Source organism: Lathamus discolor, chromosome 3 (assembly GCF_037157495.1).
Source record: "Lathamus discolor isolate bLatDis1 chromosome 3, bLatDis1.hap1, whole genome shotgun sequence".
In the NCBI taxonomy this organism is placed as follows: Eukaryota; Metazoa; Chordata; class Aves; order Psittaciformes; family Psittacidae; genus Lathamus; species Lathamus discolor.
Window position 1 is genome coordinate 62428627 of NC_088886.1, and position 27965 is coordinate 62456591.

The following is a 27965-nucleotide window of genomic DNA, read 5'->3' on the forward strand; positions in this document are numbered from 1 at the left end:
AGTCACTTATACTCAATTTTTAAGAGCATTCCTGTATTTCCTGTAGCATCTCCTAGTGCCACAGCAGGGATTATTCATAGGATAAATTATTAATGGTTGCAATTGTTGCTTTACCAGAATGTGCTATAGAGCTGGGTTTACTGCTCCTTCCCCTTCACCATATCTTCTGGATCCTTGTATTTCCATGGCTGAATTATTCATGTTTACCATTCTGTACAGGTAATCCACCCTAAGCAATGTTAGTCTTGGCTCCAACAGGAAACCTTTCTTTAATTATTGCTTCTCAAATAAAGATGTGATTCGGCCCACTGCATGAAAAAAGCAAGCCAAAACAAGTTGTCTTAAGCCCTTTAACCAATCTGGGGTCTAGTAAGGAGAGAACAGGCCTCAGTGCCTGCTGCTTTAACCAGATCCTCTTGAACTGCTCCTGCTAGGGGTGAAGGTGTCCATCCTCGAGGGCTAGGCCCTTAGCCAGTAGTCAGCAGTGTCTGTGTGCTACTCCTGTCAGATCAGGCCTCTCCATTTACTTAACTGCATTTGGAGAGGTCCCACATGCCCTTACAGTTACAGTGCCCCAGATACTTGTTCATCTGCAGAAGAAATCTCAGCTATTGATATATTTAATAGAGGCCATCACTGTATAAGCTTCTGTTTGCTAAAAACAGAGCTCCCATGTGTACAATAAAGGCAAATAAGCAATAAAACCCAGCTATCTAGATGTAAGAAAAAGATGATAGCTGACTCGATCACATGGATGCCAGCAGTCTAATCTAACAGTCCCAAAAATCAAAAAGGGTTTTTTTTTTCAAGATAGAGCTCTCTCTGAGTGCAAAATTGTTTAATTAAACACTTTCTTGTGTCACTTTAAAGCATAAAAATTGAGTCAAAAATCTTTCCTTCCTTTCCAAATGATCAGTTGTCTTAATGTTTATAGCTGTACACATCATTTTAATAGATAAATACCCAAACTATTCTTTCAAACTCAGAGAGGCCCTGGTAGTTTTACATTTCATTGGTTTCAGTAATTCATTTGTTACTTGTGTCAGTGTCTGTCAAATGAATTTCCAATTGTGGAGCTGAGAACATGTTTGTAGCAGTACATGAAGTGCACAGATTCACAGAGCTATTGAACGCAGCTGGCATTCCTGGATTCCAGCAGCTAGTTTTCAGTTTTCCCAGGACTTTCTACCTCCTCCTCGCAGAGTGGTTTGGCCACGTTTTCTAATTGCATGAGTCAGATGTTCTTCTTTTTCCACAGCCTCCCACTTTGAGATCAATCTTTTCCAGATTTGTGGAGCAGAGAAATACAAAGCACTTAAAAATTGAGCTGAAAGATACTCAGTTTCAAAGTTAATAATATCTTAATCTCTGAAACCAACCTGGCTTGTCTGGGAATTGAAAATGTACAACTACCACCAAGCAAGCACCAGTTTTGGTTTTGGGTTTGGGTTTTTATATCAAGGGATTTCCTTTCTCTAAAATGACTTTCAATTTAAGAAGCTTTCCAGTCATCCTCTTGGCATAGATTTTAAGCCAGAGATGAGACAACTTTTTCTATTCCCTAGCATACAAAATTCACATTTAAACTCCAAACCTAACTCCAATGACTCCCTTGTGTTGAATAGACAGACCGGAGGAGCCAGCTGAGTAGGTCTCTTTTCCCACCCTAGCAAAAGGAAATGCTTAATGGCAGACAAATTATTATAGTAAAATGTGTTTCGACTAACATGTAGTAAGTGTTTGGTTAAAATAAAGCTGAAAAAAACCCAGTTTGATTCCTCCTTCTATTGGTAAAAGGGCCAAGGCTTGCTTTTTTCTTAGAAACTCAGCTTCACTAGTTTACCTAATTGCTGTTAGTCCAACCACAACTGTGAGTAAGTAGATCCACTTAGTACCAGGAATGTGAGGCTTTATTGCAGCTTTATGGCAAACAGAAAACAGGTAAGTAACAAGGAGACAGTGCATAAATAGAAACTATTCTGAAAACTAAGGGGCTTGGCATCCAGTGATATATTTTTCAACTTCTTAAAATATCCTATCCAAATGCATAGGTAGGTGGACTGAAACTCTACTGCAGGAAAATAAATGGGCTGGCTTCTGTCCTATTATGCTTTTGTCTGTTCTGATGAGCTTTCATTGACCTTTAGCAATGTTTTACCATCAGTGTAGTCTATAAGTCTTTTTTTTTTTCTTAGCATCTGAGTTTTACATGAGCACAGTTCCTTTCTTTTTCTTGTCCTATCTACTTCTGACCTACCACACTAGTTACTGCTAAGGAAAAAAACCCAGAACAACCCAAAATTGTTTTATGGGGTGTGTTGGAAATACTGTGCCATAATAAGAACATAGGAAGACAGGCAGTCTTGTTTACTGGGTGAAAGAGTTTGCACAGCTTCTGCTGTCTTATATGCTATTGAGTCTTGATACTGATTTTTACTTGTTACTTTGAAACAAAAGATTTCCCCACTTTGAAAAATACCAAAGGACTTACACATGGAAATTAAATGACTGAAAATTAATCAAACCTGCAATTTCATGGCTGCAGAGGAGTGGGGTCCTATGACGATGTGCAGAACTAGAGTAAAAAAATAGCATTTGTAAGGTAGTGAAGGGACACCTAAAGCTCTACATTCTAACACTGAAAAAGCAAGAGCTAGCAGTGGAGAGTGCAACATTGCCTCAGGAACCCAAGCTCCACCAACAGGCTAATGATATTCATCTATTCATTTCCAGCATATTTATTTATTTTGAGACAAAGATAGATTTTTTTTTTTTTTTTTTTTTTTTTTTTTAAGTCAAAAGTAGGGCTGAAATCTTTCCAAGCTCAAAGGAACTTTGCTCTTAATGTTGGATTCCTGTGTAGCCAGAAGTCTGCTAGAGGCCTCCCACTCCCACAGACCCTACAGGAAGACCTTTAAATACTGAAGTTCTTCCAGACTATTCAGAAACAAAACTGGGAACAAAATCTATTGAAAATGTTGCAAAGTCTTTATACAAGAAGGTCTCTTACTTCTATTTATTTATTTGGCAATATGTATGAAGCAACCCTCTAACTCTCTTGATAAAGTAGCCTACCTTTATGTAAGTAAATGAAATAAGAGGCCAAGACCAAGCAAGCTATGACTCTGGTGTGTTCAGATATCTTAAGATATATGTTCTTAAGATAGGCTCGTATGTGAAACTTTAAGTCATGGGAGAGTATAGCAACCTGGCTGTCATCTGATGTTGCTGCAGTGTGTAATGGGATGTACCATGGCAGACTTGGACTGAGCAGGCATAGCTGTGTCAATGTTCAGCTTAGCCACACTACTAATAGGCCTCTGTGATGGGGCAGAAGGCACACAAGTGGCCTCTTCCCAGTGCTAGCAAACTCACGCAGAACCCATGTGTGCAGACAGACTCTGGTTCAGAGAGCCTGGATACACACTTTAATAATAAACACATGCTTATGTTTAAAATGCTATATAAGCAGAGCTATCAAAGGGTAGGCTGAACATGTAGATAAATATTTATACCTAATAGCTACTGCCTGAGGAGAAGTCAATATCATTCCCACCAACAAACCCTTTGCAAAAAGCCCATGAAAAGAGTGATGCATTCAAAATCAACCAGACTAAGCTTTCTCAGAGCAAATCTCTGATTCTGTAACATTTGCATTAGCAGAAACCTGCTGGATGATTCCAAGTATTGCAGTACTGCATGAAGATAGACATCCTATAAACAGTCAGGCTTTAGAATGTCTAGCATGTGGATAGCCTCAACCACTACCTGAAATAATATTCAGAAATGAACAAAAAGAAGAAATGCCAGGCATTCTTTAAGGCTTGCATCATCAGGCACACAGACATCTTTTGCTGTCATTGCTAAGCCACATAGCTTAAAAATTACTTAGTAGCTTAGAAGAAGAGTACATGAAAAATGACAATCTCAATAGTAAGAGGCCATGTCTGTGCAAAAGGTCAGTCTGTATTTGTAGTGTTGTTGGCCAAACTGAGTGCATGGTAGCTGCTCTCTCATTTAGTAGTCTGTATCTTATTCTTTGTATAGACTCACAGACTGGTTTGGGTTGGAAAGGACCTTAAGGTCATCCAGTTCCACCCCCCTGCTAAGGGCAGGGACACTTCACACTAGACCATGTTGCCCAAGGCTTTGTCCAGCCTGGCCTTGAACACTGCTAGGGATGGAGCATTTACCACTTCTCTGGGCACCCTGTGCCAGCACCTCAGCCCCCTCACAGTGAAGAGCTTCTGCCTTAGATCTAACCTGAACTTCCCCTGTTTCAGTTTGAACCCATCACCCGTTGTCTTATCACTACAGTCCCTGATGAAGAGTCCCCCTCCAGCACCTTTGTAGCCCCTTCAGACACTGGAAGCTGCTCTGAGTTCTCCACACAGCTTCTCTTCTCCAGGCTGAACAGCCCCAACTTTCTTCAGTGCGTATTCTAGGCACTGGATAGTTAGGCGCTATAATATTTGCTAATCACAAATACTCTTCCTATGCTAACCTTTAACTTGCTTGTGCATGTGATCCAAGCCAGATTTTAATCAAGTTTGCAAAGATGATAATGCTTGTTCATCACAGTATTATTTTAGTTGTACTGTCTTATACCAAATTTGCATATGCTACAAAAAGGGATTTAAACAGCCTCCTAAACCAGAGCCTTATGACTTCTGAACCAACACCAGAATGAAAAGCATTGAAATTCCTTAAGAAACACTGTGCTTACATCATTTCTAGTGCAAATATGACAATCGGAAATTCTTTGTGGAGGATAATCCTTTTCATGAAGTCATTATCATGGTGTTGAAATCTTGATAGGTTCACAGAGCTCAAAAATACACTTAAATGCCTATTATGAATTCTAAACCAACCCTCAATTTTAACCTTTTGAGCTCTTGCTGCCTCTGAGCCCAAACTAGTTACCTTCAAGTAGTTGAGCACTGTAATGATTACTGATTGTATCCCATAAAGTACTGCATTGTTGTGGTAGTGTGTATTATGAAACTATGAGACACATGGGTGTTCAGTATTCTTTCCCTACTACCAGACTTGCTATCATGGAACGTGTGTTGATGTTTATTCTTATATTTCAAGGTGTTTTGGAGAAAGCAAACCAAAGTAATGATATTAACAACAACATCTTTTCATCTGAGCAGCACTAGAAAGGGAAGGTGCAGATCTAGGTGATCTCGTCTTTCACACTCAGATTGGAAAACTGCATCACAGAGAGTTAAGGGCCTTGCCCAAAGCCACCTGCAAACTTTATCTGTCAGTTGAGCTGGAAGCTCTGGTGCATTTGTTTGTATCTCTAAACACATGTATCTTTATATTTGCTGTCAGGATAAGGAATATTTGCTGTGCTCAAATGTAGCTGTGAGAGCCATGATCTTTTCTCACAGTTTTGTGAGATTAATGTCCCATGAATTAATAACGCTATTTGACTGTAGTGACACCTCAAGGGAAGTGGCGTAAAGGAATGTACATAATAAGCAAAATCTGTGGGTCAGTGGAGAAGGGACTGAAGTCAACGAATACAGGTTGATGTAGAGATTAGACAGTTTCAGATATATTCGATTTGTATAAGATACAGTGTCTAAAGGTTAGATCACTTCAAAAGGTACTCTGTTAAACTAGAAAAGCAATATTCTCTTATTGTCACAGCTGAACATGTCACAGCTGAATATATCCCAGCTTTAGCTACTTTTTAATATTCCAGTAGTGCAGATTTCACTGCAGTTCCTGATACTTGTTAGAGAATTAATTGCATATTTTTATGTACTCATCTCCAGGGTGTTTAGAGTTTATGTACTCAATAGCATACTGTCACAGCTTCCATATCTCACTGCATGTTTCTGGCTATGTTTAATTATGAAAATGTTTGACCAGCAAAAGAAATAAGACCTGGAAGATCACCTGCCTGTACGAATCCCTATTGTTCACAGTAAGAGCCATTTCTGAGCTAAGTAAACTCTTCTCTCTCCTTTCTAGAGTCCTAACTGTTGAAGTCATACGTGAGGTGTCCCTGCCTGTGGCAGGTGGGTTGGAACTAGATGATCTTGAGGTCCTTTTCAACCCTAACTATCCTATGATTCTATGATTCTATATCAATATTCATTCACAAACCTGTGTGAACAGCATTATAACCCCCAACTTTCCCTTTGTTATGTTTTAGCAACTTTGATAGGAATTTTGGATTCATGAGGAACATAGAATTAAGACATGATAAACTTTTAGTAAAGTAGATAGAAAGCAGCTCCTTCCTTTTGATTTCACTGGTTTTCTGGTGTATTGGGTTTTCTTTATTTTGGACTTGTCAGTAGGCATTAAACTCTAAATTGTGTATGTAATGTAGTTGGTTGTACAATCTTTTATGTTCAGGATATTATCTTTAGATTCTGTCATGGGGACAGTAGCATTCACCAATACAGTATTTTGTCATGTATATAGCAGTATGTATATCTATTTCTATATGTGTACATATACACATGTCACATACATCTACATATGTGTAAATATGTATGTACCTGCATAGTTAGCACCACACAGGAAAAAAGAGCTCCATTTCACATTATACCTCTCCTTTCCAAGGAAAGAGTACTGCTCAGTGCTGAGGAATGCAGCAGTATCCTATTCATAGCCATTTCTGACACAGCATTTAGTATAACCATACAGAGACATAACAAGCAAAAGAACTGGAAAATATTTGTATAATTCTGAAGTGCCAATAAAGCTGATGAAAAGCACAGCTGCCACAGACATTATGCAACATGGAAGTAGTAAGATCTTCTGTTTCTAGAGGATGTGGTCTGAAAGAATAATAAATACTTTGGAAGAGAGCAGGATTTTTTTAAGGGGTAGTATTACTCAGCAAGTTTCATGCATAGGAGTTAACTCTCTTGATTCTCTGGAGATTTTTGCTGTTCACTTTTAGCTGGCTATAGGGAGTAAGTATATTCATGTTTCCTTTTCTAAACGGGAGAAAGGACACAGTTTAGAGAAAGCAATATCATACCAACAGTAATGATACCATTTCACTTCTGAAGTTGAAAATAGTTCAGAAATATTATTTGTCCTATGGCAGAGCAGATATTAAACGTAACCTGGAGGAGGGGAAAGGAGAGAATGGCAAACTGTTCAATCACCTTTTTTCTTGCCACAAAATAATAGAGCATAACTTACTATTGCAAGACACTTTTTGGCCCCTCAGAAATGTTGTTGCTACTTGACACAAATCACTGAAGACAGCAACCCATCTTTTGCCAAGCAATTCCAGGCAGGATCATGGGACAGAGCATGTTGCCACTTGCTCTGTGTGATTTCTTTCTCTTTTCTCTTTATCATTGCAGGGGCACAGAGCCAAGCTCTGGGCATTTTGACATTTCAGAGCCTCTCAGCTGTGCTGTTCCTTATTCCCACCGCACCCTGATGGCCGCACCTCTGCCTCTGCTGACCCAGGGCACCAGCATCTGCTGGGCCTGGCAGCTGTCCCCTGAGACCCCCAGCCTCAGTGTGTGCCCATTTTTCAGAAGCACTGCCAGGGGCCATCTTCTCTGTAGCCATACCAGGGACTCATTACATTTCTGGTGCATCCTGGTGGCCCTCATCAGCCTCAAGCCCCACATCTCTGTACCTGTTCAACATCTGAAGTGGTGCCATGAGTGGCACCTCCTCATTATGCTCCAGGTTTATTCTCATGGTCCTCCCTTGCTCCAGATTCATTCTCATGGTCCTCCCTTGCCCCAGGTCTCACTCCTTCATGCTTGCCTTGCTCCTGGAAACCTGCCCTGCTATCTGCCTTCTCACCACACCTTGTTCCCATCGTCCTCCTAGCCCCTAAGCTTTATTCCACCATGTCTGCTCTGCCTCCAAAACAGCACTGGGGCCACAGCTCCTCAGTGCTGCCCTGCCTGTCTTGCTACCTCTCTCAGCCCAGGGCCCTGAAGCTCTGTGCTGCACCCCCACTGGCACCACACCTCGTCCCAGTACTCCAGACTCTGTCTCCCATCTTCCCTCTCTCCACAAACTTCAGGCTCAGTCCCACTGCCCTATGTCATGACTGCTTGATGGCATGTCTAAAACTGAGCACAAACGCTGCCCAAACCTCACTAATTTGTGGTTTTTTTTTTCTCTTCAGATAAATACTAGCTTTATGCTTTACTCAGTGAAGTAATCCAAATGTTAAGCCAGATAGGCATGGAATGAACGACATGACAAAGTTTCAGGTATAATGATTTTCAGATGGTTCCCAGCATGGCAGGTTTCTGCACTGACTTGTTGTGGCTCACTTTGTAGCTGACTTCACATGATTAAGTGTTTTCTATATTGTACTTTTTATTGCCTGATCTTCTTAGCCTTAGACCAAGTCAACTGATAACTGTGATTATCATTATTCCTAAACTACAACTACTCTTAGTAGTAAAAAGTAAAGTACAAGAGATTCGTCTCTCTGAATTTCTTCTTGTCATTATGGCATTAAGTAAATTTGACACATGTCTGCATTATTTCTTTGGTCTGCTTTAACAAATGAAAGTGTGAAGTCCCTTCTAGTTTCAGCTTTGACATCATAACCAAAGGAGTTCTCAAATACCACCTAAGCACATACATTTGGGATCATCAAAAGAAAACATCTTTACTTCCGGCAATAGGGCTCCTGACTTTGACATAGATCAGAAAAACAAAAGCTCTGACTTCTCATCTTGCTGTGACATGTCCCTGTGTTACTTTAAGTTGCTGTTGAAGATTGACAACTCAATTATTAGGGTCTGAAATGCACTTCCATTGGTGTCTGGATCCTTCCTAATAAATAGCTACAGTCCAAGTCTTACATCTCAAATGCAAATCCAGAGTTCCTTCAAACTCTAAGACTCATCTGGCAGAGAGGATTTTCAGTGAAGTGTCAGACTACACAGACTTAGAAATATGAATAGAGTTTTATTTTACAGAAACCAGGATTGAAACCTGGACTGGATTTCAATTTTACTTGTATTAGTTTGTTAGTGCGCTGAGAACAGTTTCTCATTAACAGAAGTACTTCATGAGTGTTTAACTCTTGAGATATTTTGGCTGCAGAGGCTTATTAAAACAAAGTAGATCCATGTCAACCCACCCAGTAATGGAAAAATCAGGATGGGGAATATCATCATTAAAACATGTATTTTCATCACAAGTGAAATACTGGCATTTTATGAGCAGCATTACTTGCGTATGGTTCCTCAAGCCTCACTTCTCATAGTGTGTTCAGGTAACAATGTTCTGCTAATGGTAAAGCAGACTGAGATCACCTCTAGTGTATGTCTGAAAAGATGCTGCATCTGATGTTTGTTATTCCACCATGTCATACCAGCTCCTCCATCTGAGACATCCTCTATGTCTGATTAAGTTAGTTCAGGCAATGACTCAATTTTGTTATGACTTTTAAAGGGCTACATACATAACGCAGTATAAACATTTTGTATTTACTGCTAATGGTTATTCCTCAAGTTGTTATTTTTGGCAGTCAGAATTTTTCCAGAGGAATAAACACTTGCATTAAACTGAACAAGGCTTGACTCTGTACAGTATAAATGAAGGACAGTAAATGACATCTCTTGTTTCTAGTTTAATGGGTTTACTTTGTTTGGTTTTCATTTGAAGCCATGAATAAGAAAGACTGGAGTAGTTGTTTCCTAAAGAATATACATTACAGATGGTTGTTAAGTAAATATTTTGTGGTGTTTAAAAGCCTTGAAGATACTGCATAGTTCCTTACTGCATTATTTAGTCTTTCAGCCCAACTCACTTCAGACATACTTTACAGTTTCCTAAATGATTTAACAACTAACTGACAGAGGGAGTAAGATGGTTACTGACAACACCAGGAACAGAATAGCATTGGAACAGGGAACAGTAGAATGGGAAAGAAAAAGATGACTAGGGTAATACTAGGGACCAAGACTATTGTGCCAGGATAATGACAGAACAGTGTTTTGGCTATCAAACATTTACCATGGGAAAATGTGGAAACCATGATCAGATCACCTCAGTCAGAACTGGTCCAGGCTCAGATTTAGAGGAAGTCCTGGATTTCTGGTGAAGAAGGAAGGGGGCATTTCACCAATTAAAGTCTTTGCTTCTCTGATTTCTGTGGCATTATTGGTACAAGACATGGACCATATTATCTGTCTATCTTGAAGATACGGCATCCTCTTAAAGCCTTAGAACAGAACAAATAGCATGGCTACTTCAGACAGTTCATGGAACGTATGTTCAGTTGGAATATCCAAAACTACCAGACCTTGGACCAGACCCTGTGTTTTCGAAGCACTGTGGCTTAGAGGAGGTGGCGCATAAGGAATGGTTATCTGCTCCCTTCCAGAAAGGCAAAGTCAAGCCTGGAATATACTTCAAGGTCCCTTTTATGTCTCAGACCTTTGCAGCAGAGAAAACATTTGTCTTTGTACTGTGCCCCATCACTGCATGGATGAGCATTGAATTTAGTCTAGATTGGTGTTCACAGCCTTTTCTGGAAAAGTGGCTGCTTGATGGCATTGAGGAGTACATATCCCACTGCTATTTGGTATTTCAGAGGAAGATAAATAAGCTTATTGGTTAAGCACAGTGTTACTGCTTTACAGTATCACACTTAGCTGTTCTACACATATTAATGAAAAATACAGAGGATATAGACATAACATGACTTTTGGGCAGGTGAGAGCTGTGGACAGCCTGTGTTTGCTAGGAAGTACTGACACAGCTCTGTCAACTCTGTGTACTGCTGTGCATATGGGAGGTGGACAGAGCAATAATCATTTTGCAGTCATTTTGCGTATCACTTTCTGATGTCTTGCTGACCTGCAGTGTCCCTGAGTAACAGACAGATTCCTGCTAGCCTACAGCTTAACCTGAAGAATAGGTATATACACAAGATTTGGTTCTGTTAGACTTAGTAAAGTAAGTATGTTTGTTCACTTTGTCTCTCATCACAACTGGTTTCAGTCAATTGTAACTCTTGTACGCATTCCAGCCTGGCATTTCCAGAGACATTTTCTGTCTGTCCAGTGGGCTGTAACAATAGGGCTATCCCAATTTAGACTATGTGAGTCATGCAAGCCCCATCTGAACAGGCTATGTATAAGGGTGAGTCTGTCCCTCTACACCCATTTTTTCCTTTATCCACTTTTTGTTTTCTCTTTCCCAAATTTGGTGCAACAGGCTAAAAAAGATGAAGTAAACCACAAAAGGAGTATATTAGAAACAAAAAAACCCAGACGTTGAATATTCTATTTTCTGTCCTCCTTACATTGCTTCTTTTCAGAAGAATCGAACCAAGTAATGAATCTGCCCATCTCTTTGTACCTGGCCCACTCATTTCTATGAATCAAAGCGTAGATTGACAGTTTTGCATTGTTTGCTCCTCTGTCTAGTGTCTGCTCATATACCCATCCCTAGTTACTGCTATTTCAGCTCATTGTATTCATATTGAAGATTCACAATACTGTGACCTAACAATTTACTTTTCTATTTAGAAAAAGATGCAAGGTAATATGCCTGTTTAGTGTATTCTTGTGGTTACTAACTGGTTTGCCATGCTGGGTTTCAGGAATGCCCTGTAACAATAAGTATCTGGCTACCTGTATCCTCACAGTACCATTACTTCCAAGTTAAATGTATTAGTCACAGCATACTTGAAAACAGGCATAAATCATAGAACAATTAGGGTTGGAAAGGACCTTAAGATCATCTAGTTCTAACCCTCCTGCTGTGAAACAGGATACATATCCCTGGAGAAGATAGTGGTGAGTTACAATAGGTTAGACATCAATGATTAGTTTTAATATAGATTTAACTATCAGTTCTTTACCTATAGTTTTTAACTATGAATATAGTTTTATTTAACAGGCTCTGATATTATTTTGCCAGCACTGTTTAAACAGAGACAATTAAGGCAATTCTCTCCTCAGTGTTACTGACTACATGCAGTGTACTGAAAATTACATATTAATTTGTGCTGCTACCCATATACTAATCAGATTTTTATGAGCACAGGGCAAATAATGCATGTGCTTCTTCATGTTTGCATCCATTTTAAATGCAAGAACACCTGAGCATTTCAATTTACTAGCACAGAATGTGTATTATGAAACTGCCTGCTCAGTATTTGTTTTGTAAAAGTCAAAGAAATCATTGGTCAATCAGCTTCATTCTAGGAAGAAAAATTACACACAGAGTAACTACTATTCGGATGGTATCTCAGAAGCTATTATTTAATGATCTGTACTCTGAGACCACCAAAGACTGGATGGCACTGGCAAATAGAAGTGTGCCTAACTCAGAGTTTCTGAATCAATATGCACAAACCCCAGAAAACTGGGACAATGACAAAGGTGTTTCCATCCTAGGAGAGGTTCAGGCATGAGGTGTGACAGCTCCCAGGAGACGATGATGATATGTCAGGAAAGACAGCAAATGTTAGCAACCAGGATATCTTCTTTCCCTTTAGCACAATGCGCAATGACAGATGAGAATCACATTAAATGCCTGCTTTTGGTTTTGTCCCCAAACCTTACTGTTCCTTTGTTTAATGTTCTACAGTCTTGCTGAATGTTTCTGAATAGACAGACAGGATTTAGTCTGTTTCTATATTTTGCCATTGAAATAATGACTGGAAGTGAGAGTCATGAGATTTCTGAATTCATTCTGTCTGCATCACAAGCAGAAAGACAGAATAGCAAGAGACTGTGGAGGCTTGCTGTCTATGCACAGAATGCCTGTTTCCTCCCTGATGACCCAAATGCTTAATAGCATTGTCTGAGGCACATCTCTCCCTTTCCCTCTTGTTAACTTTTCTGTTGCAGAAGCTTTTGCTTCTGACCTTGGAGCTGTTGAGACATCAGTTGTTCTGTTTTCTATGTGCCACCAAATGTTCCGTATTGCACTTATATTTGCCACATAACATTTATTAATTGAATCTAAAGAAGAACGGACAACTACAGGGAAAGCATAACTCCTCAGCCAGTGTTAAAAAGCTACTTCACTGATCAGAAGGGGGAAGGAAGTGATATTTGCACATGAGGATTTCTAAATGATAAAAACTTGCAACAAACAAGTATGAGCAATAAAGAACTTCCTCACAGTGACCAAATTACTGATACTTCCAGAACTCTGAGGTGTTCTAGAGTACTGAAGTACCACTATTGTGCTCTCACGGAAAAGCTGGAAAAGCCTGAAAAGCAAGCTGCAACATGAAAGACATGACTAGTGGCTTGATTGCCAATCATATTAACAGAAGAGCTTTAGAAATAAGGCACCAAGAAACATGCCGCCTTGTCCACACTGGCAGTTTATCATGTTTGGAAACTAAGCATCTTCATGCTTCTTTGCTTTTAAACAAAGGCTTTAGGGCACCCCACAATAACAAGAACTGAAACATGGAGTACAGCTTGTTAATAAGCTGCAGCTTACATAAGCTTGCAGCTACTCCCTACATATCTGATCAGGTGCCATTCAACAGGCTGCATCCACCACATGCATTGTTAAACAAAGGCTGAAATGCTATTTATGTTGGACCCCAGCATTTTGTTTCATAACCCTCTTAGAAGAAGATAAGTAGTACAGACCACAGACACTAAAACTGTTAGGCTAATAGCTGTTGTTCTGTTCAAAGACTCACATACACATGTATGTCTATATACTGCTCTGGGACTGTGCCTTAGTGAAAAGGGCAATTGCAGCGTTCTGTGGAGAGATGGCATTTAAAACTATCAGATTTAGGAATGATTTTCAAGGAAACCTGGCTCCAGCTGTGACTCCCAGTGATGTGAATGTTGAAGCTTTGCAAATAGCTGACTCCTGGGGGAGACCTATCACAGTTGAATGTTTTTATTGCGATTACATTATCTGAAATAAGTATATTTGGGGTTGATGCCTATTTTCTTAGTACAATATTGAATGTTTTTTTTTTAATACATCAGCTGGAAGTAGGAAAACTGATGTACACTGGACGCTTTTTTTAGAAGTTCAGCAATCTAGTTATATGGGTAGTATCAAAGGTGTAACTTATAAGCAGTGTACACATATTTTTCCTTACACTGAATATGGTCTGTAGCAGACTGTAACCAGGTTAATATAATGAACAAAGCTGTTTATGGCAAAGATACCTTGCTTCTATACATAGGTCCTAGAGTGCTTTATTAGAGGAGATGAATGCAACTGCTCCCAGGTTACCGAGCAAAAGGCAGCATGGAGGCATGGAGAGGTGAAGATGCTTGCACGACAACAGTGAGTGAGGCCCTGAAGAAGGGAGAAACTACCTAAAGGCCAGATCCTTACCTATAACCCCAATCATATATAAACATTTTTCCGGCAAGAATGAACAAACAAATTACTATAAACAAACCATCACTGTGAGTGCAAGTTGCTGGTATGTCCTGATGTGCTCCCAAATACTCTGTGTTCAACAACAGCAGCGAAACCACTACCTGACCCACGGATTTTATGGGTTTAAAGAAAAGCCAGAAATGGAGCAGAATCTCCTTTGCCTCTGGATTTCCTAGAATAGCAACATACACAAACCAATCAAATTGAAAACCATTTTTGTTATGGCATGTTGTCTATTTTAAGAGCAAAGTGCTGACAGAAAGCTGGCTACATCGTTGACTGTTTCAGTCCATAACTTTGAGTTTACAGGTCAACAGGGTGAGGAGTTGTAAACCGTATGAGTAAGAGTTTGCATTATTAGCCCATAGCTGTTAGTTTTGTCTTATTCCTACAAATACCCTTACTGGTAGACAGGAAGGACCATGGGAATTCCCAGCCACATGCACATCCTTTGGGTGTTATACACTTTACTAGTTGGTGTTATCAGCAACATTATGTTGTGCAAACATGTTACGTGAACAGGAAACTGTTATACTGCCATTGCTCAGACTACTTCAAATTTTAGTCACTGGAAAGAGGGTCAACATCCTCTTTTCAAATTATGTTTCCAGTATTAAACATGCAGTGATTGCTGCAAAATATTGTTTCCTCAAATAGCTGCTCAATGAAGATATTTTTACCTTCTGTCAAGTAGGGATTTTTATCTTATGTTACGTAATAGTTTACTCCACTATACTGATACAGAGTTAGTGGGGGAAATGTTGCTCTTGCAGGAACAGCTGGTAAAATATTCTTTTATTATTGCTTGAATATTATCCATATTCAAGCAATTCAAAGTGCAGTAGCTATACCACCACTTTACTGGTAATGTGATGGCCTCGGAATATTGTTGTTCTGTTGTTTAATCACAACAGATGAGTAGCACACTTTGATTTATGTTCAAAGTTAAAACTAAATCAGTCCCGCAGCAATATCTAAATATTTACGTACATTTCTCTCTGTATGGGTCTCAACGTCTGCTACAAAAGTAATACTGTATCTCACTTTACCTAACACCACAAAATAACATTGCTTATAAGCTGCATTATGATTCTGTAATAAGCATTATGACCAGAGTGATGAGTTGTTGTTACAGAAGCAGTGTTAGTACTTGAAAAGAAGACTTGGAAGAATGCAGTTCTTGAATCTAAACTTCCAACGGGAACAAAAACAACCTTGGTGACAATCCTGCAAAATTAGTGAATATCAATCTTACTACTATTATAGGAAAACTCTTTATTCTTTCAGTGATCAATGGAAACACTGACACAAAGTGATTAAAAATTCTATGAAGCTATATTTTGATACCTGAAGTAGCAGAAGGCTACTTCAGGATAGAGTCCTGAAACACAGAAGGGCTGGTATATGACAGGGAACTGTGAGGCTCCTGTTTCTAGAATGCAGCTGCTCTGACCAGCTGAACTTCATGCATTTGTGCAGGAGAGCACCTTATGAGAAAGCTGATACATAACATGTAATAATAGTCTATGTCTTTTTGGATAATGGGGAAAATTAAAATGTAATGGAAAAGACTTTAGATTTGAGGGTTCCTTTCTCTGAAACTGTAGTATATAATGTTGTATCCCAGGAATTCTTAATAGTGTTTGAATTATTTCTCTAGCTATTCAACATTTAATGATGGTTTGCAGAACTGGACAGCTGTTCTTAGTAAATATTTCATCTGTAGGTTCTTATCCTGTAAATAGCTGTGCCTATAAAGATGACTACACAAGTCCTGTGAGTTAGAACTACTCATCTGAGAGTTTCTCTCATGCGGCCTTGATGCTGATTCAGTATAACTTTAATGAAGATGAATAAACTGTTTACGTAAGTCATGTCATCGTATATTCTATAACCCTGACTGCTGGTTCCATGGCTGCATTCCACTCACTGATGATCTTCTGCTCATGAGTAAGTGAGATGAAACTTGAATTGAGCAGGTAATTTGCCAGAAGTCTGGAAAAACATGAAGGTAAACCAAAGGTAGTCTAAAGATAAATAATAGACATTTCATTGTCCATTATCTGACTCAACATGACTTGATTTATGAAATGTGCTGTTTCAAACATCAGTGTTTATAGAGCAGATTGTTGATACTTTGGCACGGGAGCCTATTGACACTAAGCAGGGTCATCTTTCCTCCTGCTATGAGCAGGATGACCAAAGTAAGATGTTCAGTATTCCCTTTTCAAGCAACAGACACCGTGTGTGGTTTTGAGTCTTTTTAGCATGCATTGCTGTGGAACTTTGGATCCTGTCCAGTTGTGTGAAATTATGCTGAAACATATTATTGCACATAAAAGGCCTTATCCTGGAACTCCTAACTAAAGTAATGATTATTCTTATGTAATAGGCCACAGTGTGCAGTGAATACATCAAGTCTAGAAATAGCATAATAACTTGAGAAGATTCTCTGCTGGCTGTCTCTGGTGTGGTTGGGAGCATTAGGTTTGATGGCCTGATGTCTCCTCTATGTAAAAACTGTTATTTGTAAGAAGAAAAAACAGGAAAATATATATTGCTATCCAAGCCTCAGTCTGTACGATAAACATATGGACACATGAATCCATGAAATTAATCTTCAGTAGCCACTAGAGGAACCAGTGAAAAGCCATGCTCAGAAAGTCCAAACTAAAAGCATCACCAACACTGCATGGAAGGCACTTGGAAGGCGCTGTGAACAATGTGATGCCCTCTAGAAGGGCTTGCCATGGGGAGTTCATAATCCTCCATCTTTAGGCAACTATCAGGGCTGACAAAGCTGTCCGAGAGTGACATCCTGTGGAGGAATCTGCGCAGCAGCAGCTCCTGGGGCCCATGCTGCACCTCTGAAGGGGCCCGATGTCCAGCATACAGCCCAAGCAATCTGTCTGGTTGTTTTTCATTAGCAAACGTTCAGTAGCTGACGCCATTAATAGAAATTGGCCTTACAAGAACTATACTGTCAATGAAGACTCTTGTGCTGGCACAAAAGGCTTCTTTCTAGACCTTATAATGAATAATGAATCTCTTGCTAACCTCAGTGTTAATAAAAACTATGCTGCCCTAGTCCCCAGCCAGTTAATGAAAACGTTTTAATTTAATCAATTTAGACCTGAAACTAAATTTCATTTAGTTCCTTTTCATCCAGAACTAGACCTGACTGAGTAGGTCACAGATACTTGTACAGGCTCCATGTGGTCCAGTTGCATGCCTTTTGCTAGATGCCTCTTTGATTTGGGTTTATCCTGGATTATACTGCTTTCTTTGCTTCTCAAAAATGCCTTCCATCCTTCTTTCCATTTACATAATTTACCAAACAAGCCACCCTTCTCCAGCCCTACAAATTCATATCTTTCACTTTTCATTTTCTCTGAAATTCAATCAGTTCCCTTCCCTGGCCATTTTTGAGGGGTGTTGTGAAGAACAATACAATTACTTCTCTGTTCTCTATATCAACACACTGGCATATCTTTTCTTTGGATTGAAGAGGGACATTAACAGCCCTGAACAACAGAAGTAGTTCCAGTTCAAGCTCTTTTATCTTATGCCACCTATGCCATGCACCAGGTGGAACACTGAGTAAGTGCCTTATAATTCTGACATTCCACGCTCTAGTGCTGTGTCTTGTCTGCATTGGTATATAAAGTGCCATGCAATCCTGAATACTGATCCTCTTGCTCAATTCTGAAACTTTGAAATTGAGGCAGCTCTAAAGTTTATTATCAGATTCAGCTCAGCAAACACACTCCAAACGCTTCCTTAGGGTCAAACTGTACTCCAGCTTGTGCACTGACAGGGATGAAATGGCTCTTTGGGCAGGTAACTGCTTGCTCATATAGGAAGTGGAACAAATTCACTTTGTGGCATTATACTCCTTCCTTGTACGACTCATACAGTTGGCAAATCGTGGGAAAGGTGGTCATTAGCAATAGTAAGCTGAAACTATAAAGCTGGGCTATAAGATGTGCATGCTCTATTCTCCTGATCCCTTGATAATCTACTAAATAATCAATATTCTGAAAATAGAGCTTCTTAATACATTGGAGAGATCCAGAAGAAGGTAGGATCAGTGTTCATTGGAAGCTAGAAATAAACAGCTTATTAATTTGCTAGCAACTTGTTCAATTCAAGTGACTTCTAAGACTGCAAAGTGGAGCACCTCCAAAATAATCAGATTGCTAGAAAGAAATATTGTTTCTTTTATCTTCTGTGCATTTTCATGATTATAGGGATATCAGAGTAGTAAATATTCCAGCTGTAAACTTATTATCACTGGGATTTTCTAGAAGAGCAAACAGAAAAGCTAATGTGGACACTAACTCAAGTCATGAAAAGGACTGGATTCCCTAGGTGCATAGGACAGACATCTGCCAGCTGATTCAGTGGGATAACAGCACTAGCAGATTGATCGTAAACCTGGCAGGGTGATTTGAGTTGTTAGGCCAGAATGTGACAGGGTACTTTCAAGTCAGCACTGTGGATGTTTGCTCACAGCAAAGGTGATACTCCAGGTGTGAAAGGGAGTGGTAGCATACCTGGATTCCTTTGCTCATTCCCCACAGTCTTACTCTTTTATGTGCCTTCAGGATTTGTGCTATTGCTTGTTTAATCCCCACATCCCTTTCATGCTTCTCTGATCTACCCTCTTCTTCCCTGGCCAACTGTACACCTCCCTGTACCAATCCTAACCTTTCTTAGCTCTCAGGTTTCTTCTTTGTTCAGTCTTCACCTCCCTTTTCCAGCCACTTCCTCCTGGCTCTCAGTCTTATACACACCAAGTCGTACCCTCCAGTCCTGCATGCTGTCCCTTGCCCAGTCCTCTGCCATTCTTTGACTTCTATTCCCTACTGTTGGAGTGTTCTGTTTCCTTTAGGACTTCTTTAAGCTAGTCTTGGCTTTCAGTCACTCACAGTTACTGTGGCCCACTGTGTACAGCATCAAGTGAAGTGCTTTAATGATACTTCCTGGTACAGACCTTTATGAATCCTCTAATCCTCCTCAGAGAGCTCCTGGGGCTTGCTTTCCTTATTAACCAAGGTATTCCTTCTCAACTCCATGAAGCTGTTTAACAGCAACAGCCATTTCTCCTTTTGGCTTTCTTTATATTCATTTCAGGATCTCTGATCCAAATCATGCATAAGGATATTTTTACTGCTACCCTAACAGGGGATAGCACAATCACAGAATCACAGAATCACAGAATCCCAAGGGTTGGAAGGGACCTCAAAAGATCATCCAGTCCAACCCCCCCACAAGAGCAGGGTAACCTACAGTACATCACACAGGAACTTGTCCAGGCGGGCCTTGAATATCTCCAGTGTAGGAGACTCCACAACCCCCCTGGGCAACCTGTTCCAGTGCTCTGTCACTCTCACAGTAAAGAAGTTCTTCCTGATGTTAACGTGGAACTTCCTATGTTCCAGTTTACACCCATTGCCCCTTGTCCTATCACTGGATATCACTGAAAAAAGCCTAGCTCCATCATCCTGACACCTACCCTTTACATATTTGTAAACATTGATGAGGTCACCCCTCAGTCTCCTCTTTTGCAAGCTAAAGAGACCCAGCTCCCTCAGCCTCTCCTCATAAGGGAGATGTTCCACTCCCTTAATCATCTTTGTGGCTCTGCGCTGGACTCCTTCAAGCAATTCCCTGTCCTTCTTGAACAGAGGGGCCCAGAACTGGACGCAATATTCCAGATGCGGCCTCACCAAGGCTGAGTAGAGGGGGAGGAGAACCTCTCTTGACCTACTAACCACTCCCTTTCTAATGCACCCTAAGATGCCATTTGCCTTCTTGGCCACAAGAGCACATTGCTGGCTCATGGTCTGCTTCTCTGATTTCATTCTCAGAAATGACTGAATAATTGATGTTGAAATTGCCCCAAGATCTTCAACACCTGCCAGGAGAAATTTGAGACTGAATGGTTTGAGTGAGGCAAAGACATAAACACCAGGTCTGGGAGTGCAAATTGTTAGCAGACCTGACGAGCAACTTGAATATAATAGGTGGCATTGTGTTCAGTCCCTAGGCAGAAAATGTTTGCTTTTAGGTTGACTTTCTCAGTTGCTGTGTCCTGCTATTAAAATAATTGGTCTCTGTTCCTTGTCTGACCTAGAAGGGGATACAGATAAGGGTAGTCATCTCACTTAACCAGTCCAGCAAAGAACCGTCATGTTCTCATTTAAGACCTTCCTTTCCCAACCCACATTCCCATCCCAGTTTTAACCAGGGAAGTTTCTTGTTAAGAAAGTGGAGCCGTAAGTGCAGGGAGCACCAGGATTCATTCTCTGTGAACAAACACCACAAACAAACAACTCTTAAGAAATAATAAGAACTTTCTGATTAAAGCGGAAGCTTGGAGTCGGGAAGCTTTTGTTTAGGACTGGCTTTCTTCTATATAATCTGAGTGACTTTGGGAAAAACAACAAATCAAAACCAGAGTTTTCACTGCTGAAGTATTTCTGTTGCTGATGCTGATAAACACATCTGAAAAAAATCTCCTAAAAACTACAGGGAGTCTTGACAATGTACATGTCAATCTCCCTTCCTATGGTTGCCCCACCATGACAGCCCAAGCAGGTTGTATTGTTACTGTCTTAATTCACAATTAAATCACCGCGAGTTCCTGAGTACTCCAGGATTGCAAAGTTTTCTTTCTTTTTGTCTTGACAAGAAACATTACATACTTTAAAGAGCAGTGAAGGCTCATAAGTGAATGTGGACCCTTCTCATGCTAATCTTGCAGGAAAGTGGCTGTAGTTGGATACAGCACTTGGATGAAGCATAATGTAAAATCAGCATCTTGTGCATGTAGACCAGGAGACTAAAGTCTCCAAGCTGGGCTTCTTACCTGGGAGAGTGAGCACAAGCCAGCATACACTTGACCAAGTCATTAGCGCTCTCATAAAAGAAAGAATTAATTAATGCAGTACCCTTTTCTCTAAAACTATTTTTTTTTAATCTCATTTCCATTTCAGGTTAAACTGAGTCAACCCTCAAAAATGTCAGTTCTAAAGTTCCCAACTTCCCACTGAGTGCTTCAACTACTGAGCTGTAGAACCAAGCTTCTTCCTGTCAAAGTGGTAAGACAAAGTTTAAAATTCCATCTTGGCAATTTGGGCACTTGCAGGATTGGAAAAGTAACAAGCAAGAAGTTTAGCTATTGCATTTTGGAGGTGGATGTTTAAATCCCTTATCTGGGCTGACCTTTGCTTCCTGGCGTTTTCTTCAACTGTAACATAAAAATTCCCATTTGAGAATCCTAGCGTAAACCTCTCCCCAGTCTGAAATTCTGTGTTGGAACTAAGCAAGGAGCAGAACACCACCTAGTGACACATGAGAAAACTACTCATCTGTTACTAAACAACATAAATGTTTTATTTGATCATGTTTGAAAATCAGAAGACTACTACAACTAAAATATTTCATTTACAGTTTAAGGAAACCCTATTCTAATCCTGATTTAAGTGCTACCAAGGATGCTATCAAAGGGACTGTAGTGACAGGACAAGGGGTGATGGGTTCTAACTTAAAGGGGAAGTTCAGGTTAGATCTAAGGCAGAAGTTCTTCTCTGTGAGGGTGCTGAGGCGCTGGCACAGGGTGCCCAGAGAAGCTGTGGCTGCCCCATCCCTGGCAGCGCTCAAGGCCAGGTTGGTCACAGGGGCTTGGAGCAACCTGCTGTAGTGTGAGGTGTCCCTGCCCATGACAGGGGTTGGAGATGGATGAGCTTTAAGGTCCCTTCCAACCCAAACCAGTCTGGGATTCTAAGTATCCAATAGCTTGTCCTAGGATAATTGAAGGAATACAAGAATTCTGCTTGATAAAAGCAGGCCTTACTGCTGATTCCAGTGATTTTCCATGAACTTCAGCTGCTTGGAATCTGGATTTTATTAGAAGTACTTGTTCCACTTGCTGTTTTCCTGTATTCACAATATGAATGTAACACAAGGAGAATAAAAAATAGTTCAAAAGGGGCCAGATCAACAGTGAAAATTCATTAGCACGTGATGACAGCAAGCCACCAAATCCTAATATCAGCCTTCATGGTTGGCATTGTTCTTTTATAATTACTTTTCTTAATCAGTTATTAAAAGTTATTAATAACTGCGGTTATTTTTTTCAGTGTAATCAAAATACTGAACTCTTAGGGAAGGAAAGTTTCACATGGAGTTCTGCATTTGTATGCGAAAGTTCCTTTTTTCACATATTTTGAATGTGCACAAAGGGAAGGAAAAGTTATTTTCTCTGTTTAGGTTCTATAGACAGAAAATTATTTTTGCAATATCTGTTGAATTTTATTCAAATTTTTGCACCCATTATGAAAACTCTTCACAAATTGATGAATAATGAGCATCTTTATTTCCAGTTAGCTTAGAAGGACCGTTGAATGCTCTGGAGAAGGGATTCTCTTTCTTGCTTTTTTAAATCCCAGTTTCTGATACAACCCCTTTACTTCCATCTATGCTAGTTTGTCAGCACAGATTCATTCTGCATTTTCACTTGAGAACTGGAATAGATTTTATTTTCTACGCAAAACCAACCTAATGCTCTGATTCCTGTACAAGATGGACCAGTTCTTACACAGCTTTGCAAACCAGCTTCAGTCTAACTCAGTTTATTGCAGTTGCAGATGTTGTATTACTTCTCTAAGAGGACATTTTTCCCATTGACTATCAGGCAGTCGTGCCCGGGACCGGAGGGGCTCATCCCGCCGCCTGTCCCTGAGCACTGCCCGCTCCAGCCGCAGCCCTCTAGGCGGCTATCGAGGGAAATTAGCGTAGGGCAGGATGGCTCCGCCTGCGCTGCCGCCGAGCCCCGGCCGGCCGCTGGCGCTTGAGCTCCGGGGAGGGCAATGCAGAGGGACGGCTGCGGGGGGACCGGAGTTGGGCTGGCAGCGCCAGGCCGCGGCGGCAGGAGGAGCTGCCGGCGGTGCCACCGGCCGGCGCTGTGCACAGCGCTAAGGAGCGTGGCGCCGCTGCGCCCCAGGCCCGCCCGCAGCCCCGCGGCCCGGCCCCGCAGGCCGGAGCATGGAGCGGCGCGGGGGTCCGCAGCAGGTAAGCGCCGCGCTGCAGCGCTGCCCGGGGCAGCAGCGGTGCCAGGCCTGGCCGGGCCGTGCGGGACTGCTGCGCTTGTCGCTATGGGCGAGCTGCGCCACTGTGGCGGCAGAGGGCTGGCCGGTGTTCAGCCTTTTAAGTGCTCGATCACAAATCTCAGCCGTTTGAAACCTGACTTTAACTTCACAGGAAGTTTGGTGGGGTTTTTTTCTTTTCTTCCTTTCTTCCTTTCATTTTAGGATGCTGGAGATGGCGTTTCTGAGCTGAGGGAATGGAGACCAGTGGTTTACAGAAAGTGTACGGACACTCTGTGGTTGCTCCTGTTCTTTCTTTACTGGGCTGGTTTGGTAAGCATGCTCTTTTTCTGGAAGACAAATCAGGTCTAAAGTTAATGGGGTTCTGCACAGTGGTGTACTAAAGCTACACTGAAATTCTCATGGGCACAGGTGCACTTGAGATACAACTGACTACTGTGGTGGTGCAGTACTTTATTGCAGTGTCTGCTACATGCATTTTTAAGTTCTGCCCATATATTTTGGGTGCCAGTGTCTACACAGGGCTGAGTTATTTAGAATTCACTGTTATGTAAATTGGTCCAGGATCTGACAGGGCTCTTATTTCTACTTGTTCATTATAGCCTTGTTATCTTGCAGCACGTGTCTGATATTACATCAAGTCACTATCTGTCCCGTGCTTGGAACAGCATGCAACTTCTGGGAAGAGCCTTTGAATTCTTTAAGTATGAATGCTTTGTCTGAGGCTACTCAGGATTCTCGTGAATGTGCTAGTAATCAGTTTTCAATTCAAATCATAATAACTCTTTTTTAATGGAAGCTAATGCAGAAGAACACATACATATTTAGAATGCTGCATAAGCAGAAGATGAACTTTGTTGGGGCTTTTTTAGCATTCTGTCTTATGCTTAGTGCTTTGATCAGTGGAGAGAATGGCAAAACTTAAACCTGTCAAATGGAGAGGATTTAGGATTTTGTTTGTTTCCTTTCGCTGTTCTTGTTCAGTTTCTTTGCAATGGCTTATTGCATACCCGTATTTGTTTTCTTTTGTTTGATCTGTTTTTTAAAGGTGAATACATTTTTAGTGACACTGTTTTGTTCACCTAGTAGAAAATTTGAAGCCACATTAATAACTCTGGGAATGCAAAGCACTGGCACATAGACACACCCCTCCAGCAGTCATACAGCTGCAGCTGCCTATTGCTTAATCCTTATGGCTTGTATCCAGCATTCTACCATTTAAAAATCGTAATTCACATGTGTACAGTATTTGCTATCCTGATGGCAATGGACCTGTAACAGCCGTCTTTAGAATGGCAGAATTGTCCTGAAAGCCTATTTCAGGTTGAGTTCCAATGCCAGCTCATTTTTCCTTTTTCCTCTGAGAACAATTTAATTATTAACAAATATTTGCTTGGCAAATAAACTGGATCTGAAAATATTTTGTTATTATAACAAAGATCACACCCACAGGTAGTGTTCAGCTTCAGTTGTAGAGTTTCTGCAAAGTTCTCCATATTGAGACAGCATTAATGTGCACTCATCATTTAAAAACAAGTAGCATTTGACTAGTTAGACTGCAAATATATAAGTGAAAATGGGACTACAGTGGGGACTAAGGAAGCAGCTACTTACACACTTGTGTATGAGACTCAGTTTTTGCCCAGGTCCCATCTTTAATCATGAGTGTTAAAAGCAGAATAAAGGCTGTCAACCTTAACTAAGAAAGCAGTTGTGCTGGATCTGATATGTGCACTCTGTCTCTAGCACAGCTGTTATTAAGCAATACCCATGCAAAGTAGTAGTGGTCAATGTGAGACTGAGAAGAGATTCTGCTGCCAGCCCTTGGCCTGTAGTCATAGAGTTTAGTGTATTGTCCTTGGTGTATGTGAAATGTGGTTTACACCCCATGGGACAGAGGAGACGATTGAATCACTGTGTTCTTTAAGAGCTGGAGTGCTGTAAATAACCCCTTGGATACAGTTGTGCTGAGGCCTTCACCAACTTCCCAGAAGAATTACTGCTTCTTGGCACTTGGAAGGGTTCTTTAAAAGGGGCATTTTCACTTCCAGGGGACACGTGAGCAGGGTCTTAGCTGCATTCCTAGGCAGGGTGTCTTATATTGACCAGTGGTCACTGCTGCTTGGCCAGAAGAGGTGCTTAGCTGCCACTGGGGTATAAAGGAAGCTGATCCATTAGGGCTTTTGTCGGAGAGCACAGCATCTAAAAGATCAGTGGAGTGTCACCTGAGTGCACAGTGTGGCTCTCTCCAGGTTTTTCACATGTGTTAAAGAAGGAATATTCCTGAAATTTCAGGTAACCTGCATTTTAATTATACTTCATGTGTTTAAAATATACTTCTGATTAAATACACCAGCAGCTGCAAGGGCTCATTTTGGTGAATATATTGTCCAGGTGTGTCTTGAAGGGCACCTGAACAATGAGCAGCAGTGAGCACATGTGAAAAATTGCCAGTTGAATGACCTGGCCTAGGTGGGTAGAGACAGCGTTTAGCATTTTACTACTGCTTTCCTATCACTTTTAATCAGGGCCTTCTATTTATCTTCTCCTGTGATATTTTCTGTAACTTACATACCTTCAAAAATAGATGAAGGAGAACTCTAAAGAGGCAATAAGGTTAAACTTGTTCATCTGACTTGCTCCAGCCTTGTGCAGAAGGGTGAGTTGTAGATTTGACCGCTTGCATTTACAAGATCTGATGCATAGGTTAAAAGGAGCATTTACTGAGGAGCTGTTGGAGCACAAGTTCACCTAATTAAAACATATTTTAACAGATGTTTATAACTGGCTATGCTGTGATGGCTGGTGCTGCAGAAAGGCTTGTGCTTGGATATGACAGTTTTGGGAACGTATGTGGTAGGAAGAACACTCCTGTAAAAGGGGCACCCCTTTCTGGACAGGACATGACTAATAAAAAGTAAGTAGACCAGATAATGTCTAAAGAAATCAAATGTTTGAGAACTTCATACGATGTACATCTAGATGTCAATCATATACATATATGTGTATATGTATATATATACATGCTCATATATAAAGGAAAAAAAAATGTTTGAAAATGCTACAAAATGGTGAGTGAAACTGAAAGGCTGAAATGTGCTACATTGTTATGCTTTACACTGCCTTCTTTTTATACTGAATCTTAAATAGGACTTAAGCCAAACCAGCAGCCATTCTATATGGCAAATCTTTGTACTTAAGGAAGTTGCATGTTGAAGTTCCCACTCATTCTGTCAACTCCCATGAACTAGTCCTTGTAGAATGGTACCTACCTTGGTGGTTTCTGATCCCATTCAAGAAGGTAAAATCAAGTATAAAAATGTAGCATGTTCTCAAATTGCTTCTTAACTTCTGACTTCCATTATATGTGGAAAAAGAGTTTCATTTCCTCTGTAGCACTTTAAAAAGATGGAAAGAAGGCTTAGAATTTAAACCTATAAAAATCAGAAAGTTTTTTTTTTGGTTTTTTTTTTTTTTTTGAAAAGAGGATCTTTTTTTCTTTCTAGGTATGTGTTCTTTCTGAATTCATGCAGCCTGGAAATGCAAAACCTCAAAATCAGTTCACTTTCCTTGTGCGTGTCTAGTTGTCCACAAGAGCAACTCAACTCTTTGGAAGACCTCCAGAGTTTTGCAAGGAATAATGGTGTGCAACAGGGTTTATGAATATCTTAGTGTATCTGTAGAACAGTTGAGCAGCTTTCACTTTGTTATTCTTATGTTTGCTACACTAGGGAGTAATTTCTTGCTGTTAATTTCCTGAGCAGACCATGGCAACAGAAAACAAAATGTCTTGTTTCTGCTTTATTTCATAGCCATCGTTTCTAGAAATGGTACAGCTCTCCCATGCAAATACAGTTATTGATTAATTCCTGCACAATGCTGAGATTGTGCAGCAGATAACTGGATGCTAAGGATGAACTGGTCTGGTCTGATGGGGGCACTGGGAGGTGAACAGAGCTATTTGAGAAACTTTGCCAATTGGTTCTTTTAAATGTAGCTCAAACTGCGGTGGAAATATTAATTCCAGAGATACATAAGTGGTTTTACCCCTTTAGACATCAGATCCCAAAGTCTGCAAGATGGATAGGATGTCAGAAATAGCTATCATGCAGACGAGGCAGCTTGAGCTCATTCATGTCCAACGTGTAAATGAAATAACATTCATTTAGCTACAATGAAGAACTGTAGCTATTGGGTTTAAATTGAGTGCCTAGCCCTTATTCCATAGGGTATGCATAACCTACAGACCATATGAATGTGAGTGGCTATTTTTATTGGTGGTCAGAATTCCACTCTTCTTTTGCTTTGTTATTATGTTTGGCAAGGATTGCTATTTAAACTGACAACATTTGTTTTCATTTCATTTTGGGGTAGTTTGCCATCCTTTGATAGGTACAGAAAGCTTATACAACTGTGATATTCTATAACTGTTTTCAGTGTAACTGAATATCATTGCATGAAATTCCATCTCCACACTTAAACTGCTTGCACGTTTAT

At 40.5% G+C, this 27965-nt stretch overlaps 1 protein-coding gene across 7 annotated transcripts in view; it reads left to right on the forward strand.

Annotated features, from left to right (window-relative positions):
* SLC44A3 (solute carrier family 44 member 3) overlaps positions 1-27965 on the forward strand; it is an 81868-nt gene that overhangs the window by 23879 nt on the left and 30024 nt on the right. For 3 of the 7 annotated variants that reach the window (XR_010611693.1, XM_065675598.1, XM_065675599.1), the window contains exons 1-4: positions 23281-23433; positions 23673-23780; positions 26243-26385; positions 26975-27111. Coding sequence is in view for 6 of the 7 variants with exons in the window: in XM_065675598.1 (XP_065531670.1) it covers positions 23407-23433; positions 23673-23780; positions 26243-26385; positions 26975-27111 (415 nt within the window). In the remaining variant the exon portion in view is untranslated. Of the gene's footprint in view, positions 1-21356; positions 21462-23270; positions 23434-23672; positions 23781-26242; positions 26386-26974; positions 27112-27965 lie in introns of those variants that run through there. The other 4 variants (XM_065675600.1, XM_065675603.1, XM_065675601.1 and 1 more) reach the window with 4 other exon arrangements.